We start from the raw sequence: 13,986 nt of genomic DNA, 5'->3' as shown, positions 1-13,986 counted from the left end.
ACATTATGGATCTATCTTCATGCTGATCGTTGCTGGAATCCTTATTATACAATGTCTCCGACCACTCTGTACCTCAAGGGGATTCTGAATGAGGTTATCATGTTATGATAAAAGGAGGGAATGTAGAGGAGGATGGGGGTTTAAGAGTTAATGTGGACAGATTGCATGTTGCAAGTGTTGAGCCTGCAGACAGTAACCCTGGCTCCTCCCAACAATGTTCGGGCCTATCTCGACCAAACTGTGGCCGAGTTCAAGCAGATCATTTCCCGGGAAACGGGAATTCTTACTTAGAATTGCTAGCTAAAGTGTAACAGGTTGTTTTGCATAACTGCAGAAGGTGTTGTGACTAAAGAAGAAAGACCCGATACTGAGTAGACAATAGACAATAGACAATAGGTGCAGGAGTAGGCCATTCAGCCCTTCGAGCCAGCACCGCCATTCAATGCGATCATGGCTGATCACTCTCAATCAGTACCCCGTTCCTGCCTTCTCCCCATACCCCCTGACTCCGCTATCCTTAAGAGCTCTATCCAGCTCTCTCTTGAAAGCATCCAATGAACTGGCCTCCACTGCCTTCTGAGGCAGAGAATTCCACACCTTCACCACTCTCTGACTGAAAAAGTTCTTCCTCATCTCCGTTCTAAATGGCCTACCCCTTATTCTTAAACTGTGGCCCCTTGTTCTGGACTCCCCCAACATTGGGAACATGTTTCCTGCCTCTAATGTGTCCAATCCCCTAATTATCTTATATGTTTCAATAAGATCCCCCCTCATCCTTCTAAATTCCAGTGTATACAAGCCTAATTGCTCCAGCCTTTCAACATACGACAGTCCCGCCCTTCCGGGAATCAACCTAGTGAACCTACGCTACACGCCCTCAATAGCAAGAATATCCTTCCTCAAATTTGGAGACCAAAACTGCACACAGTACTCCAGGTGCGGTCTCACCAGGGCCCGGTACAACTGTAGAAGGACCAGGATACTGAGTAGTACTGCAGAGAACAAGAAGTTCTAGACAAGAAGAACCAGTGCAGAAATGTGCTGCTTGTGTGATTAGCTGGACCCATGACTACTCATGTGTAAGTATACTGCCGGTGCACAAAAATAATGGAGTGTGACCACGAGGAGCCGGCAAGTACGTGACCATACTCGGAGTGCCTCTCCCACTCCCGCTAGTGTAATAAAGTTGTGTCTTTACTATCAGTGTCTGACGGTGTTTGTTATTTCAGAGCTTTAACACTACTTGCAATTTTAAAACAAAAAACTTTCTTTACCTTTTCTTGTTTCACTGCATACTGGATGTAAGGTTCCAGGTCGTTGAAAGAAACCAGCCTTTTACGAGTGACTAATGCACGTATCACTATTAGAAAAAAACAAAGTAAGACAGAGAATGTCATGGCAGTAAATACATCTTAATGAACAAGCATGAAAGACAAGTTGCACTGTTATGCAGCCACACACGTGTGCCGCAGAAAAGGTTTCTGTGAGAAATGGGTGTTATTCACTTGGTTCTTATCATATCATTTATCATATATATACAGCCGGAAACAGGCCTTTTCGGCCCTCCAAGTCCGTGCCGCCCAGCGATCCCCGCACATTAACACTATCCTACACCCACTAGGGACAATTTTTACATTTACCCAGCCAATTAACCTACATACCTGTACGTCTTTGGAGTGTGGGAGGAAACCGAAGATCTCGGAGAAAACCCACGCAGGTCACGGGGAGAACGTACAAACTCCGTACAGTGCAGCACCCGTAGTCAGGATCGAACCTGAGTCTCCGGCGCTGCATTCGCTGTAAAGCAGCAACTCTACCGCTGCGCTACCGTGCCATCCCAAATTATCCATTCACTCTGGGACAATTCAAACATCTGCCAAAATTGTAGATTGTTCTTATGAGGATTAATACGGTCAAGTTAATCATTCCTACCAGATTTCACGAGAGAGTTAGATTTAGCTCTTGGCGCTAAAGGAATCAAGGGACATGGGGAAAAAGGAGGAACGGGGTACTGATTTTAGATGATCAGCCATGATCATATTGAATGGCGGTACTGGCCCGAAGGGCCGAATGGCCTACTCCTGCGTTTACATCCCAATGTTTCCATACCAGTGCATCTTACTGAGAGAAACTGCAATTAATCTAACGGCAATATTTTTATTAAGTGCACCAAATTCAATAATATTTAACAATGACTTCCGCGACTTATTTTGCTAAATAAATTCTCATTAGATGAAGACAAGGTCATGCAGCACAGAAACAGGACAGTTGGCCAGACCAGGCCCATTTCCAGCTCCCATTTGATTTGGAGTCTTGCTCTGATGATATTTTATTCTTGCCACATTGCCTCTTCTCACACACACACATTAGGGGCAACTGACGATGGCATATTAGCCCACCAACCCGCGTATCTTTGGGGGGTGTGAGGAAACCAGAGCACCAGGACGAAGCCTATAGGGTCACAGGGAGAGGATGAAACACATGCACAAAATGAACCAAAGTAGATTAGTTGCGTCATTTCCAATTTCAAAAGATAACAATATTAAAGGAAAGTAACATAGAATATAGGTGCAGGAGGAGGCCATTTGGCCCTTTGAGCCAGCACCGCCATTCATTGTGATCATGGCTGATCATCCACAATCTGTAACCCGTGCCTGCCTTCTCCCCATATCCTTTGATTCCACTAGCCCCGAGAGCTCTATCCAACTCTCTTTTAAATTCATCCAGTGATTTGGCCTCCACTGCCTTCTGTGGAAGAGAATTCCACAAATTCATAACTCTCTGGGTGAAAAAGTTTTTTTCTCACCTCAGTTTTAAATGGCCTCCCCTTTATTCTTAGACTTTGGACTTTCTGAAAGAATGTCCTTTAATTTTGAGGCTATGACCTCAGGTCCTAGACTCTCCCACTAGTAGAAACATCCTGTCCACATTTACTCTATCCAGGCCTTTCACTATTCGGTAAGTTTCAACGAGGTCCCCCCTCATCCTTCAAAACCCCAGCGAGTACAGGCCCAGGCCCAAAGTAGTCGTTGTTCCATCCAGAACCTCTGTACGTCTGACACAACACACACAGGTAACCCAGCACATGCAGGGTGGTACCAACATCACGCACATGCACTAATGCCACTTGTGTGGGCTGGTCACTCACACAGAAGCCCTCTTCACTCAGCTTGCAAGATCTGCCTTTGCTACTCAAAGGAGATCCGACTGAACAGGTCTGCTCAAAGTTCAGTATAGTTATAGTTTTAGTTTTAGAGATACAGCGCGGAAACTGGCCCTTAGGCCCACCAAGTCCGCACCGACCAGCGATCCCCGCCCACTAACATTACCCTTCATCCCAGGGACATTTTTTTACATTTCTCACAAGCCAATTAACCTACAAACTTGTGCGTCTTTGGAGTGTGGGTGTAAGCCGATGATCTGGGAGAAAACCCAGGCCGGTCACGGGGAGAACGTACAAACTCCGCACAGACAGCACCCGTAGTCAGGTTTGAATCCGGGTCGCTGGTGCTGTAAGGCAGCAACTCTACCGCCGCGCCACCGTGCCACCCCTGAGTAGCAGTTCAGTATCATATCATATCATATCATATCATATATATACAGCGAGAAACAGGCCTTTTCGGCCCTCCAAGTCCGTGCCGCCCAGCGATCCCCGTACATTAACACTATCCTACACCCACTAGGGACAATTTTTACATTTACCCAGCCAATTAACCTACATACCTGTACGTCTTTGGAGTAGTTGCCCTTTCCTGCAGGTCTCCTTCAGATTCTCTACCCATCCCTTCCCAACTTCTGGAGCTCCATTCCCCATCCTGATCCTTGCCAAACCATGCCTTCCCAATCAACAGTCTGACCCTCTCTTCATATCCCTCCATTATCTCTCCTCGCACTTTGCCGATCCACTCCGCTGGACTCTTGCTTTAAATTTGCCACCAACACCAATCTTTCTCTTGATCCTAATCCATCGATCACCTTCCCAAATGTCAGTCAATTGCTCCTTCGCTCTCCATCCTGCCCCCCCCCCCTACCGCTCACATGTGCTTCACTCATCCCTCACCGAACCTTGGAGAGACCCAAAAAGCTGGAGAACTCAGCAGGTCAGACAGCATCTCTGCTGAAATGGAATAGGTGACATTTTGGGTCGAGACCCTTCTTCAGACTTCAGCGGAAAGGGAAATGAGAGATATAGATGGTGATATGGACAGTAGACAATAGACAATAGGTGCAGGAGTAGGCCATTCGACCCTTCGAGCCAGCACCGCCATTCAATGTGATCATGGCTGATCATTCTCAATCAGTACCCCGTTCCTGCCTTCTCCCCATACCCCTTGATTCCGCTATCCTTAAGAGCTCTATCTAGCTCTCTCTTGAATGCATTCAGAGAATTGGCCTCCACTGCCTTCTGAGGCAGAGAATTCCACAGATTCACAACTCTGACTGAAAAAGTTTTTCCTCATCTCAGTTCTAAATGGCCTACCCCTTATTCTTAAACTGTGGGCCCTTGTTCTGGACTCCCCCAACATTGGGAACATGTTTCCTGCCTCTAACGTGTCCAACCCCTTAATAATCTCATACGTTTCGATAAGATCCCCTCTCATCCTTCTAAATTCCAGTGTATACAAGCCTAGTCGCTCCAGTCTTTCAACATACGACAGTCCCGCCATTCCGGGAATTTGTAGAGTGAATGAATGAAAGAAATGCAAAAAGGTGACGATAATAAAGGAAACAGGCCATTGTGGAGATTAGAGGGCAAAATTAGAGCACATGGTATTGGGGGTAGGGTACTGACATGGATAGAAAATTGGTTGACAGACAGAAAGCAAAGAGTGGGGATAAATGGGTCCCTTTCGGAATGGCAGGCAGTGACCAGTGGGGTACCGCAAGGTTCGGTGCTGGGACCCCAGCTATTTACGATATACATTAATGACTTAGATGAAGGGATTAAAAGTACTATTAGCAAATTTGCAGATGATACTAAGCTGGGGGGTAGTGTGAATTGTGAGGAAGATGCAATAAGGCTGCAGGGTGACTTGGACAGGTTGTGTGAGTGGGTGGATACATGGCACATGCAGTTTAATGTAGATAAGTGTGAGGTTATTCACTTTGGAAGTAAGAATAGAAAGGCAGATTATTATCTGAATGGTGTCAAGTTAGGAAGAGGGGATGTTCAACGAGATCTGGGTGTCCTAGTGCATCAGTCACTGAAAGGAAGCATGCAAGTACAGCAGGCAGTGAAGAAAGCCAATGGAATGTTGGCCTTCATAACAAGAGGAGTTGAGTATAGGAGCAAAGAGGTCCTTCTACAGTTGTACCGGGCCCTGGTGAGACCGCACCTGGAGTACTGTGTGCAGTTTTGGTCTCCAAATTTGAGGAAGGATATTCTTGCTATTGAGGGCGTGCAGCGTAGGTTCACTAGGTTAATTCCCGGAATGGCGGGACTGTCGTATGTTGAAAGGCTGGAGCAATTAGGCTTGTATACACTGGAATTTAGAAGGATGAGGGGGGATCTTATTTCAGTCAGAGAGTGGTGAAGGTGTGGAATTCTCTGCCTCAGAAGACAGTGGAGGCCAGTTCGTTGGATGCTTTCAAGAGAGAGCTGGATAGAGCTCTTAAGGATAGCGGAGTGAGGGGGTATGGGGAGAAGGCAGGAACGGGGTACTGATTGAGAGTGATCAGCCATGATCGCTTTGAATGGCGGTGCTGGCTCAAAGGGCTGAATGGCCTACTCCTGCACCTATTGCCTATTGTCTATTGTCTATTAGCTGCAGGGTAGGGGCGAACGAGTACAGACAATGAGACTCAACAAGACGACTTTGAAGCTGGTAACCCACCAAACCCGCCTAACTGCAGATGCAGTTTACACTGAAGATAAACCAAAAATGCTGGAGTAACTCAGCAGGTCAGGCAGCATCTCTGGAGAGAAGGAATGGGTGATATTTCGGGTCGAGACGGGTCGAGTCTGAAGAAGGGTCTCGACCCGAAACGTCACCCATTCCTTCTCTCCAGAGATGCTGCCTGTCCCGCTGAGTTACTCCAGCATTTTTTTGTCTATCTTCTGTGTAAACCAGCATCTGCAGTTCCTTCCTGCACAAATGTAATGCTGGACTTTACGAAACTTACTATGATTATATGAGGCACTGGTGAAATCGCATTTGGAATGTAGTGTACAGCTGTGGGTTATTTATCTGTAAAAAATATATCTACTTTGGAGGAAGCACAACAGATATTCCCCAGAACAGTTTCTGGGACGGTGAATTTGCTGTATAAGGAGATGTTTAGCGGCTGAGGCCTCTTTTTTTAGGGTTTAGAAGCAGGAGAGGTGATCTCATTATGTTCAACTGGGTAGGTTTAGGTTTATTATTCTCACATGTGCTGAGGTACAGTGAAAAGCTTTGTTTTGCATGCTGTCCAAACAGATCAGATATGCCATACATACACACAATCAAATCAAACTCAAGAACAATAGGTGGAGCAAAGGGCAAGATACAGAGTGCAGAAAATAGTTCTCAGCACTATCGCCCATCAGTTCTACAGACAAAGTCCAATGGGATATCACACAGTACCCTAGCTCATGGAAGGGCCATTCAGAAGCCCGATAACAGAGGGGAAGATACTGTTCCCGAGTCTGGTGGTGCATGTTTTCAAGCTGCTGTACCTTCTGCCAGACAGCAGCAGGGAGAAGAAGGGATGATCATTTCCTCTTGCTAAGCAGTCGAGGAATAACAGTGACAGTATCAAAACAAGGAGTAGACCATTGAGGCCTGGAATGAGGTGAGTTCGTTTTACTTAGAAGGTGATGAATCTTTGGAGATCTTAACCCTGGAGGGGAATGGAGGCTCAGTCAGTGCTCACATTCAAAACGGAAATCAATAGATTTCGAGATATTAATGGAATCAAAAACTCTGGGGTGCATGTGTACAGTAAGAAAATGGTGTTGGGATGGTAGACCAGCAAAGGCATCGCATATGGAACAGACTGGAGAGGTCAAATCTAAATCACCGGCACCTAAAAAAATTAGCACTGCGACACTGCTTGTGTTAAAATTGCAAACATTGGAATCCACTTGCGACTTTATAGATCCATTGAAACAGCTTTAAGGTGAGCGGGCAACTTTTCAAGGAGATGTGTGGGCAGGGTTTTTTTTTTACACAGAGTTGTGCTGAGTGTCTGGAACAAGCTGCAAAAGAGGGCTGGCTGAGGCAGATGCAATAGTGGCATTTAACAGACATGGATATGGAGGGAATGGATATATATGTTTAGTTTAATTTAGAGATACAGCGCAGAAACAGGCTCTTCGGCCCACCGAGTCTGCACCGACCAGCGATCCCCGCACATTAACACTGCCCTGCACGCACGAGGGACAGTTTACACGTATACCAAGCCAATTGACTGAAAAACCTGTACGTCTTTGGAGTGTGGGAGGAAACTGAAGATATCGGAGAAAACCGAAGCAAGTCACGAGAAGAAGGTACAAACTCCGTACAGAACAGCGCCCGTAGTCAGGGTCGGACCTGGGTCTCTGGCACTGTAAGGTAGTAGCTCTACCACTGCGCCACCGTGCTGCCCTGAAGGATTATGGATTATGTTCAGGCAGATAGGAGTTGGTTTTGGCATCATGTACGGCACAGACATTATGGGCTGAATAGCCTTTTCTTGTGCTGTACTGTTCTGTGTTCTATGTGATCTGACCTGTGGAATCTGACATCCTTTTGGCATCCGTATAGTAAGCCAAGTGATGAGCTTTGAGTCCACCCATTTTCACCCTGGCAGGTAAGGAATTGGCACCCAGCAGATGCATATCCCCTTCACTGCACTTCAATGAGTGGAGTAGATTCAATATCCATTCCTCTCAAAGCAAGGTTAATTAAAAGTGCTTGTTAAATGTTCATTTCTCAGTTCGATAGTCCCGATCTATTGCTTCTCATATTCATACATTTACAATCCTTAATTCATTTAACCGTCTGTTTAAAATTCACAGGTTTCATCTTAATAAATTGTTTCAGCAGGCTGGGAGTTATAGTTACTTTAGATGAAAACATGCAGGAGCCCCAATGGCATTTTCAAATCAGGCCCTTGCTTTATCTGAACCCCTGTGCTGTTTGTGCCAGGTGGTCACTTGGGCTCTTGATGCCTGTTTGCTGGAACAGGAGGAGCAAACTCCATCCAATTTCTCCATGGAGCAGCCCAGCAAGTTGGGCCGGTGATATTCAGCACGGTAGCTTTTCCTGAGCAGAATCATAAGGTGGATGGAGGCACCTCTTTCCCTCATGGTGCTTTTCAATAGTCAACATGCAGCACGGTGGCGCAGCGGTAGAGTTGCTGCCTTACAGCAACTTGCAGCGCCAGAGACCCGGGTTCCATCCCGACCTCGGGTGCTGTCTGTACGGAGTTTGTACGTTCTCCCCTTTTGACCTGCGTGGGTTTTCTCCGAGATCTTCGGTTTCCTCCCACACTCGTAAGGCGTACAGGTTTGTAGGTTAATTGGCTTGGTTGTTGTGTAAATTGTCCCCGGTGTGTGTAGGATAGTGTTAATGTGCGGGGATCGCTGGCGGGCCAAAGGCCCTGTTTCCGCGCTGTATCTCTAAACTAAAATATGGTGAACAGCAGCATTACAATGGGCGCAAGACTGAAACATACACTTCACTAAGCTGCTACAGTAAGTGTTCCTGACAAGCACACCTTGGGTGTATTAGACATTTGCACTGTTTAGTATTCTGCTGCTGTTACTTAGTGGTTAACCCCAGCTCCCTCCTGTTGGCAGAATACTCCTGATGGTAATTAATGTATAATGGGGTATAACTGAAAGACAATTTAAGGCTTACATAAAATCACCCTGTCAGTCACTGCACCAAGTAGATTTTTAAATGAGTCGACCAAAACAAAGGCATCTTATTCTGAATATTACACTGATTTCCCCTTTGCAGATAAATGCCTATCTTTCATATTTTTTCCAGGACAAAACTAAGTTTTGTCCTGGAAACTAGGGGCGGCACGGTGGTGCAGCAGTAGAGTTGCTGCCTTACAGCGAATGCAGCGCCGGAGACTCAGGTTCGATCCTGACTATGGGCGCCGTCTGTACGGAGTTTGTACGTTCTCCCCGAGACCTGCGTGGGTTTTCTCCGAGATCTTCGGTTTCCTCCCACACTCCAAAGACGTACAGGTATGTAGGTTAATTGACTGGGTAAATGTAAAAATTGTCCCTAGTGTGTGTAGGATAGTGTTAATGTGCGGGGATCGCTGGGCGGCGCAGACTCGGTGGGCCGAAGGGCCTGTTTCCGCGCTGTATCTCTAAATCTAAAAATCTAAGTGCCTATTCCCCACTGGGAGTGTTTGTTTAGGTTTTGTATGGTTTTTCCTGGGTCAAGTATGTTATTTATCAGTCAAGTCAAGTCAAGTCAAGTTTATTTGTCACATACACATACAAGATGTGCAGTGAAATGAAAGTGGCAATGACATGCGGATTGTGGAAAAAAATTACAATTACAGCATAAAAATTAAAATTAATACAGAAGAAAATGTAGTCCCTCCGTCTCCGTTTTCACAGCGTGACAGCGGAGGCGTTTGCCTGACCGTAGCAGCTGGAACAGTCCGTTGCTGGGTTTCAACTCATCGTACAATTTAATCGCGTATCGAATGCAGTCAGAATCCAGTTCATTATTTCATATCTTATTTCTCTACAACCTAGAGGGGAACTATTCGGATCATCAAGTTGTCCACATGGATTTCAGCAAGGCATTTGATCAGGTTCCACATGATAGGCTGCTCTGGAAGGTTAGATCGTGTGGGATCTAGCTGACTGGATAGATAATTTGCTTCATGGAAGGAAGCAGAGGGTGATAGTGGAAGGTTGTTTTTTCAGACTGGGGGGGCCCTGTGGTGTGCCTCAGGTATCAGTGTTGGCCCCATTGCTGCTTGTGGTTTACGTCAATGATTTGGATGGGAATGTACAAGGCATGATTAGTAAGTTTGCAGATGACACTAAAGTGGGTGGTATTGTAGATAGCAAAGATGATTAGTGTGCATTTTGTGAAAACAAAGCAGGGCAGGACCTTCACAGTGAATGGCAGGGCCCTGAGGAGTGTTGTAGACAAGAGGGATCCTTTAAAAGTGGTGTCACAGGTAGATAGGGTGGTCAAGAAGGCGTTTGGCACATTAGCCTTCATCAGTCAGGATATAGCATAAAATTTGGGATGTTTTGTTACAGCTGTGCAAGACGTCGGTGAGGCCACATTTGGAGTATTGTGTTCAGTTTTGGTCACCCTGCATTAGGAAAGATGTGGTTAAGTTGGAAAGAGTAGGGTGTATGGGATGAGCAGCCAGAGAGGATAGTTGAGGCAGATACTAAAATAATAATTAAAAGAGATTTGTACAGGTAAATGGGTAGGAAAGGCTTAGGGATAGATTTTAGATTTTTTAGATTTAGTTTCTACAGCGCAGAAACAGGCCCTTTCGGCCCACCAAGTCCGCGCCGCCCAGCGATCCCCGCACATTAACACTATCCTACACACACCAGGGACAATTTTTACATTTTACCCAGTCAATTAACCTACAAACCTGCACGTCTTTGGAGTGTGGGAGGAAACCGAAGATCTTGGAGAAATCCCACGCAGGTCACGGGGAGAACGTACAAACTCCATACAGACGGCGCCCGTAGTCAGGATCGAACCTGAGTCTCCGGCGCTGCATTCGCTGTAAGGCAGCAACTCTACCGCTGCGCCAGGTGGGACCAAAGAAGGTGGGGCACCTTGATCGGCATGGGCAAGTTGGGCTGAAGGGCCTGTTTCCATGCGCTCTGACTCTATGACTCTAACTCTATACCAGCTCTTCACTCTTTACTCGAATCTTTACTCACTAGGGGCAATTTATAGTGAACGTCTTTCAGATTTGAGTGGAAACTGGAGCCGCGCCGAGAGGAAACGCAGGTGGTCAGAGGGAGTACATGCAAACTCCAAGAGAGAGCTAGATAGAGCTCTTAAGGATAGCGGAGTGAGGGGGTATGGGGAGAAGGCAGGAACGGGGTACTGATTGAGAGTGATCAGCCATGATCGCATTGAATGGCGGTGCTGGCTCGAAGGGCCGAATGGCCTCCTCCTGCACCTATTGCCTATTGTCTATTGTCTATTGTCCAGAAACTGCACACAAGGTCAGCATTGCAGCAAGTCACGAGAGCTGTAAAACAGCACCTCCTGCAACTTGAGCAAAAAAGAAAGTGCTGGAGGAAATCAGCACAGGGAGGTTGGTGTTTCAGGTCGAGACCCTACATTAGGTCTTTATAGTGTAAGGAAATAACTGCAGATGCTGGTACAAATCAATGGTATTTATTCACAAAATGCTGGAGTAACTCAGCAGGTCAGGCAGCATCTCAGGAAAGAAGGAATGGGTGACGTTTCGGGTCGAGACCCTCCTTCAGACTGAGTCTGAAGAAGGGTCTCGACCCGAAACATCACCCATTCCTTCAGGCCTTTATAAATACATTCAATATTTTTGGTCTCCAACACCCTCTGTGGTAGAGAAGTCGACCACAGAAGGTGGTGGGGCGTCACGGTGGCGCAGCGGTAGAGTTGCTGCCTTAGAGCGAATGCAGCGCCGGAGACCCGGGTTCGATCCTGACTACGGGTGCTGTCTGTACATTCTGTACAAGAGTTCTGTCTGTACAAGAGTTTGTACGTTCTCCCCGTGACCTGCTTGGGTTTTCTCTGAGATTTCCGGTTTCCTCCCACACTCCAAAGACATACAGGTTACTTGACGTAGGTTCTTTGGCTTGGTAAATGCAAAGAAAAATTGTCCCTCGTGGGTGTAGAATAGTGTTAATGTGCGGGGATCGCTGGTCGGCGCGGACCCGGTGGGCTGAAAGGGCCTGATTCCATGCTGTATCTCTACAACTAAAAACTAAAACTAATGTCCACAAGTTCTCCAGCTCTGAGTGAATAAATGTCCCCTCATCTCACTCTTGAATGTCTTGCCCACATACTAAAACTTGACCCCACATTCTAGACCCAGCAGCCAAGGAAAACAGCCTTCCTGCATACTATCTGCCTAGCCCTGTCAGACCCATGTACACTTCAATGAGATCCTTCATTATTCTAAACTCCAGTGAATATAGGAAATAAATCACTCCAAACTCTCCTCTCATGGTAGTCCAGGTGAATCTTTACTATAATTCCTCTCCGGCAGGGATGTCCTTCCTTAGTGAAGAAGACTCATCGCCACACGCCAAGTGCTATCTCACCAAAGCCCAGTTTAGTTGGAGCAAGCCATTCTTACTTTTGTGCTCAAAAGCCCCAGAAAATGAAGGCCAACATGTTACTTCTCTTCATTGTCTACTTGGATGTTTGCTTTCATTCATTGGTGTGCAGGACAAGCTGGCTCCCTTTGTACATCAGCATTTTCCAATCTATCGACTTTTAAATGATCTGTCTGAAGAAGGGTCTCGACCCGAAAACGTCGCCCATTCCTTCTCTCCGGAGATGCTGCCTGTCCCGCTAGAGTTACTCCAGCATTTTGTGTCTCACTTTTAAAAGCCGGGTCAAGATGGCTGTGCCACCATGCGGCTGCGGCTCGCCGGCAGTCTGTTTGTCTTTTTTCTTTTTGTGTCTATGTGTTAGTGTTAGATGTGTGTAGTAGTTTATTTTTAGCTGTGTATATGTGGGGGGGGGGGGGGGCTGGTGGTGGGTGGGGGGAGGGGGTGGGGGAAACCTTTCTTTTAAAAAAAAATCTCTTCCTCGAGGCGCGGCTCGGCCACTGGGCCTTCCATCGCCCGCGGCGGGACTTTCCATCGCCCGGCGCAGCTCGGCCGCGGGACTTTCCATCGCCTGGCGCGGCTCGGCCGCGGGATCTTCCATCGCCCGGCGTGGCTCGGCCGCGGGACCTTCCAGCGCCTGGCACGGCTCGGCCGCGGGGCCTTCCATTGCCCGGTACAGCTCGGCCGCGGGACCTTCCAGCGCCCGGCGCGGCTCGGCCGCGGGACCTTCCATCTCCTTGCGGGGGCTGCGCGAGTCGGGAGCCTCGGTCGCCTCGGCAGAAGTCGAACTATCTGTCCGTGGGAGAAGCATGCAGGAAGAGAGAAGAAATTTTCTTGCCTTCCATCACAGTGAGGGGGTGTCTGGAGGAGTCACTGTGACGGATGTTTGTGTTAAAATTGTGTGTCTTGTGTCTTTTACTCTGTACTGTTGTGGCTGCGTGGCAAATGATTTTCGTTCAATTCATTTTGAATGACAATAAAGGTAATTCAGATTCAGATTCAGAAATGATACTCCGTTTCCCAGTTTTTCCCACCAATGTGATGCTGCATCTCTCTTCCAGTCATCCACACTACTGTGAGTCTGGTCACAGCCTGGACCGGGTGAAAGCAGTGGTCTTCCTCAATACAAGTACATTAACATTATCAATTTAATTCACTGACTTTAAATTGTTCTGCAATCAATGTGAACAAATGTTTCTGAATCATCAATCCTCGTCTCAGTATTATTTCACCAGTTACATAACTGTCATGTCCTTGGCAGAAATGGTTTAATAGAGCTTCATACAACTATAGCTGAACCTCTACCTCTGCATCACTGCCTCTTTAGGAGGAAAAACGTTTTCAGTCAGAGAGTTGTAAATCTATGGAATTTTCTGCCTCAGAAGGCAGTGGAGGCCAATTCTCTGAATGCATTCAAGAGAGAGCTAGATAGAGCTCTTAAGGATAGCGGAGTCAGGGGGTATGGGGAGAAGGCAGGAACGGGGTACTGATTGAGAATGATCAGCCATGATCACATTGAATGGCGTTGCTGGCTCGAAGGGCCGAATGGCCTCCTCCTGCGCCTATTGTCTATTGTCTATTGTCTATAACTAACTACATTAAATTTTAGTATTTAGATTGATTAGTAGGACTAGATGTTACAATCCCTAAGGTTATAACATCTCGTCCTACTAATCAATCTAAAATTTAGTGTGCCTTAAATCTCTCTACTTCTCCATAAATCTAATTCAGAATATTTTCTA

At 46.7% G+C, this 13,986-nt stretch overlaps 2 protein-coding genes across 5 annotated transcripts in view; one reads left to right on the top strand and one right to left on the bottom strand.

The window, feature by feature from the left end:
- Positions 1-13,986, top strand: part of syn2b (synapsin IIb) — a 349,820-nt gene that overhangs the window by 252,340 nt on the left and 83,494 nt on the right. The window lies entirely within an intron of this gene.
- Positions 1-13,986, bottom strand: part of LOC144601577 (metalloproteinase inhibitor 3-like) — a 54,127-nt gene that overhangs the window by 22,411 nt on the left and 17,730 nt on the right. For all 4 annotated transcript variants that reach the window (XM_078413784.1, XM_078413783.1, XM_078413785.1 and 1 more), the window contains one exon: positions 1,275-1,360. In XM_078413784.1, the coding sequence (XP_078269910.1) occupies positions 1,275-1,360 (86 nt within the window). The remainder of the gene's footprint in view (positions 1-1,274; positions 1,361-13,986) is intronic.

Source organism: Rhinoraja longicauda, chromosome 17, assembly GCF_053455715.1.
Source record: "Rhinoraja longicauda isolate Sanriku21f chromosome 17, sRhiLon1.1, whole genome shotgun sequence".
Lineage (NCBI taxonomy): Eukaryota > Metazoa > Chordata > Chondrichthyes > Rajiformes > Arhynchobatidae > Rhinoraja > Rhinoraja longicauda.
The sequence above is the reverse complement of the archived record's forward strand: the minus strand, read 5'-3'. Positions and strand labels throughout refer to the sequence as shown.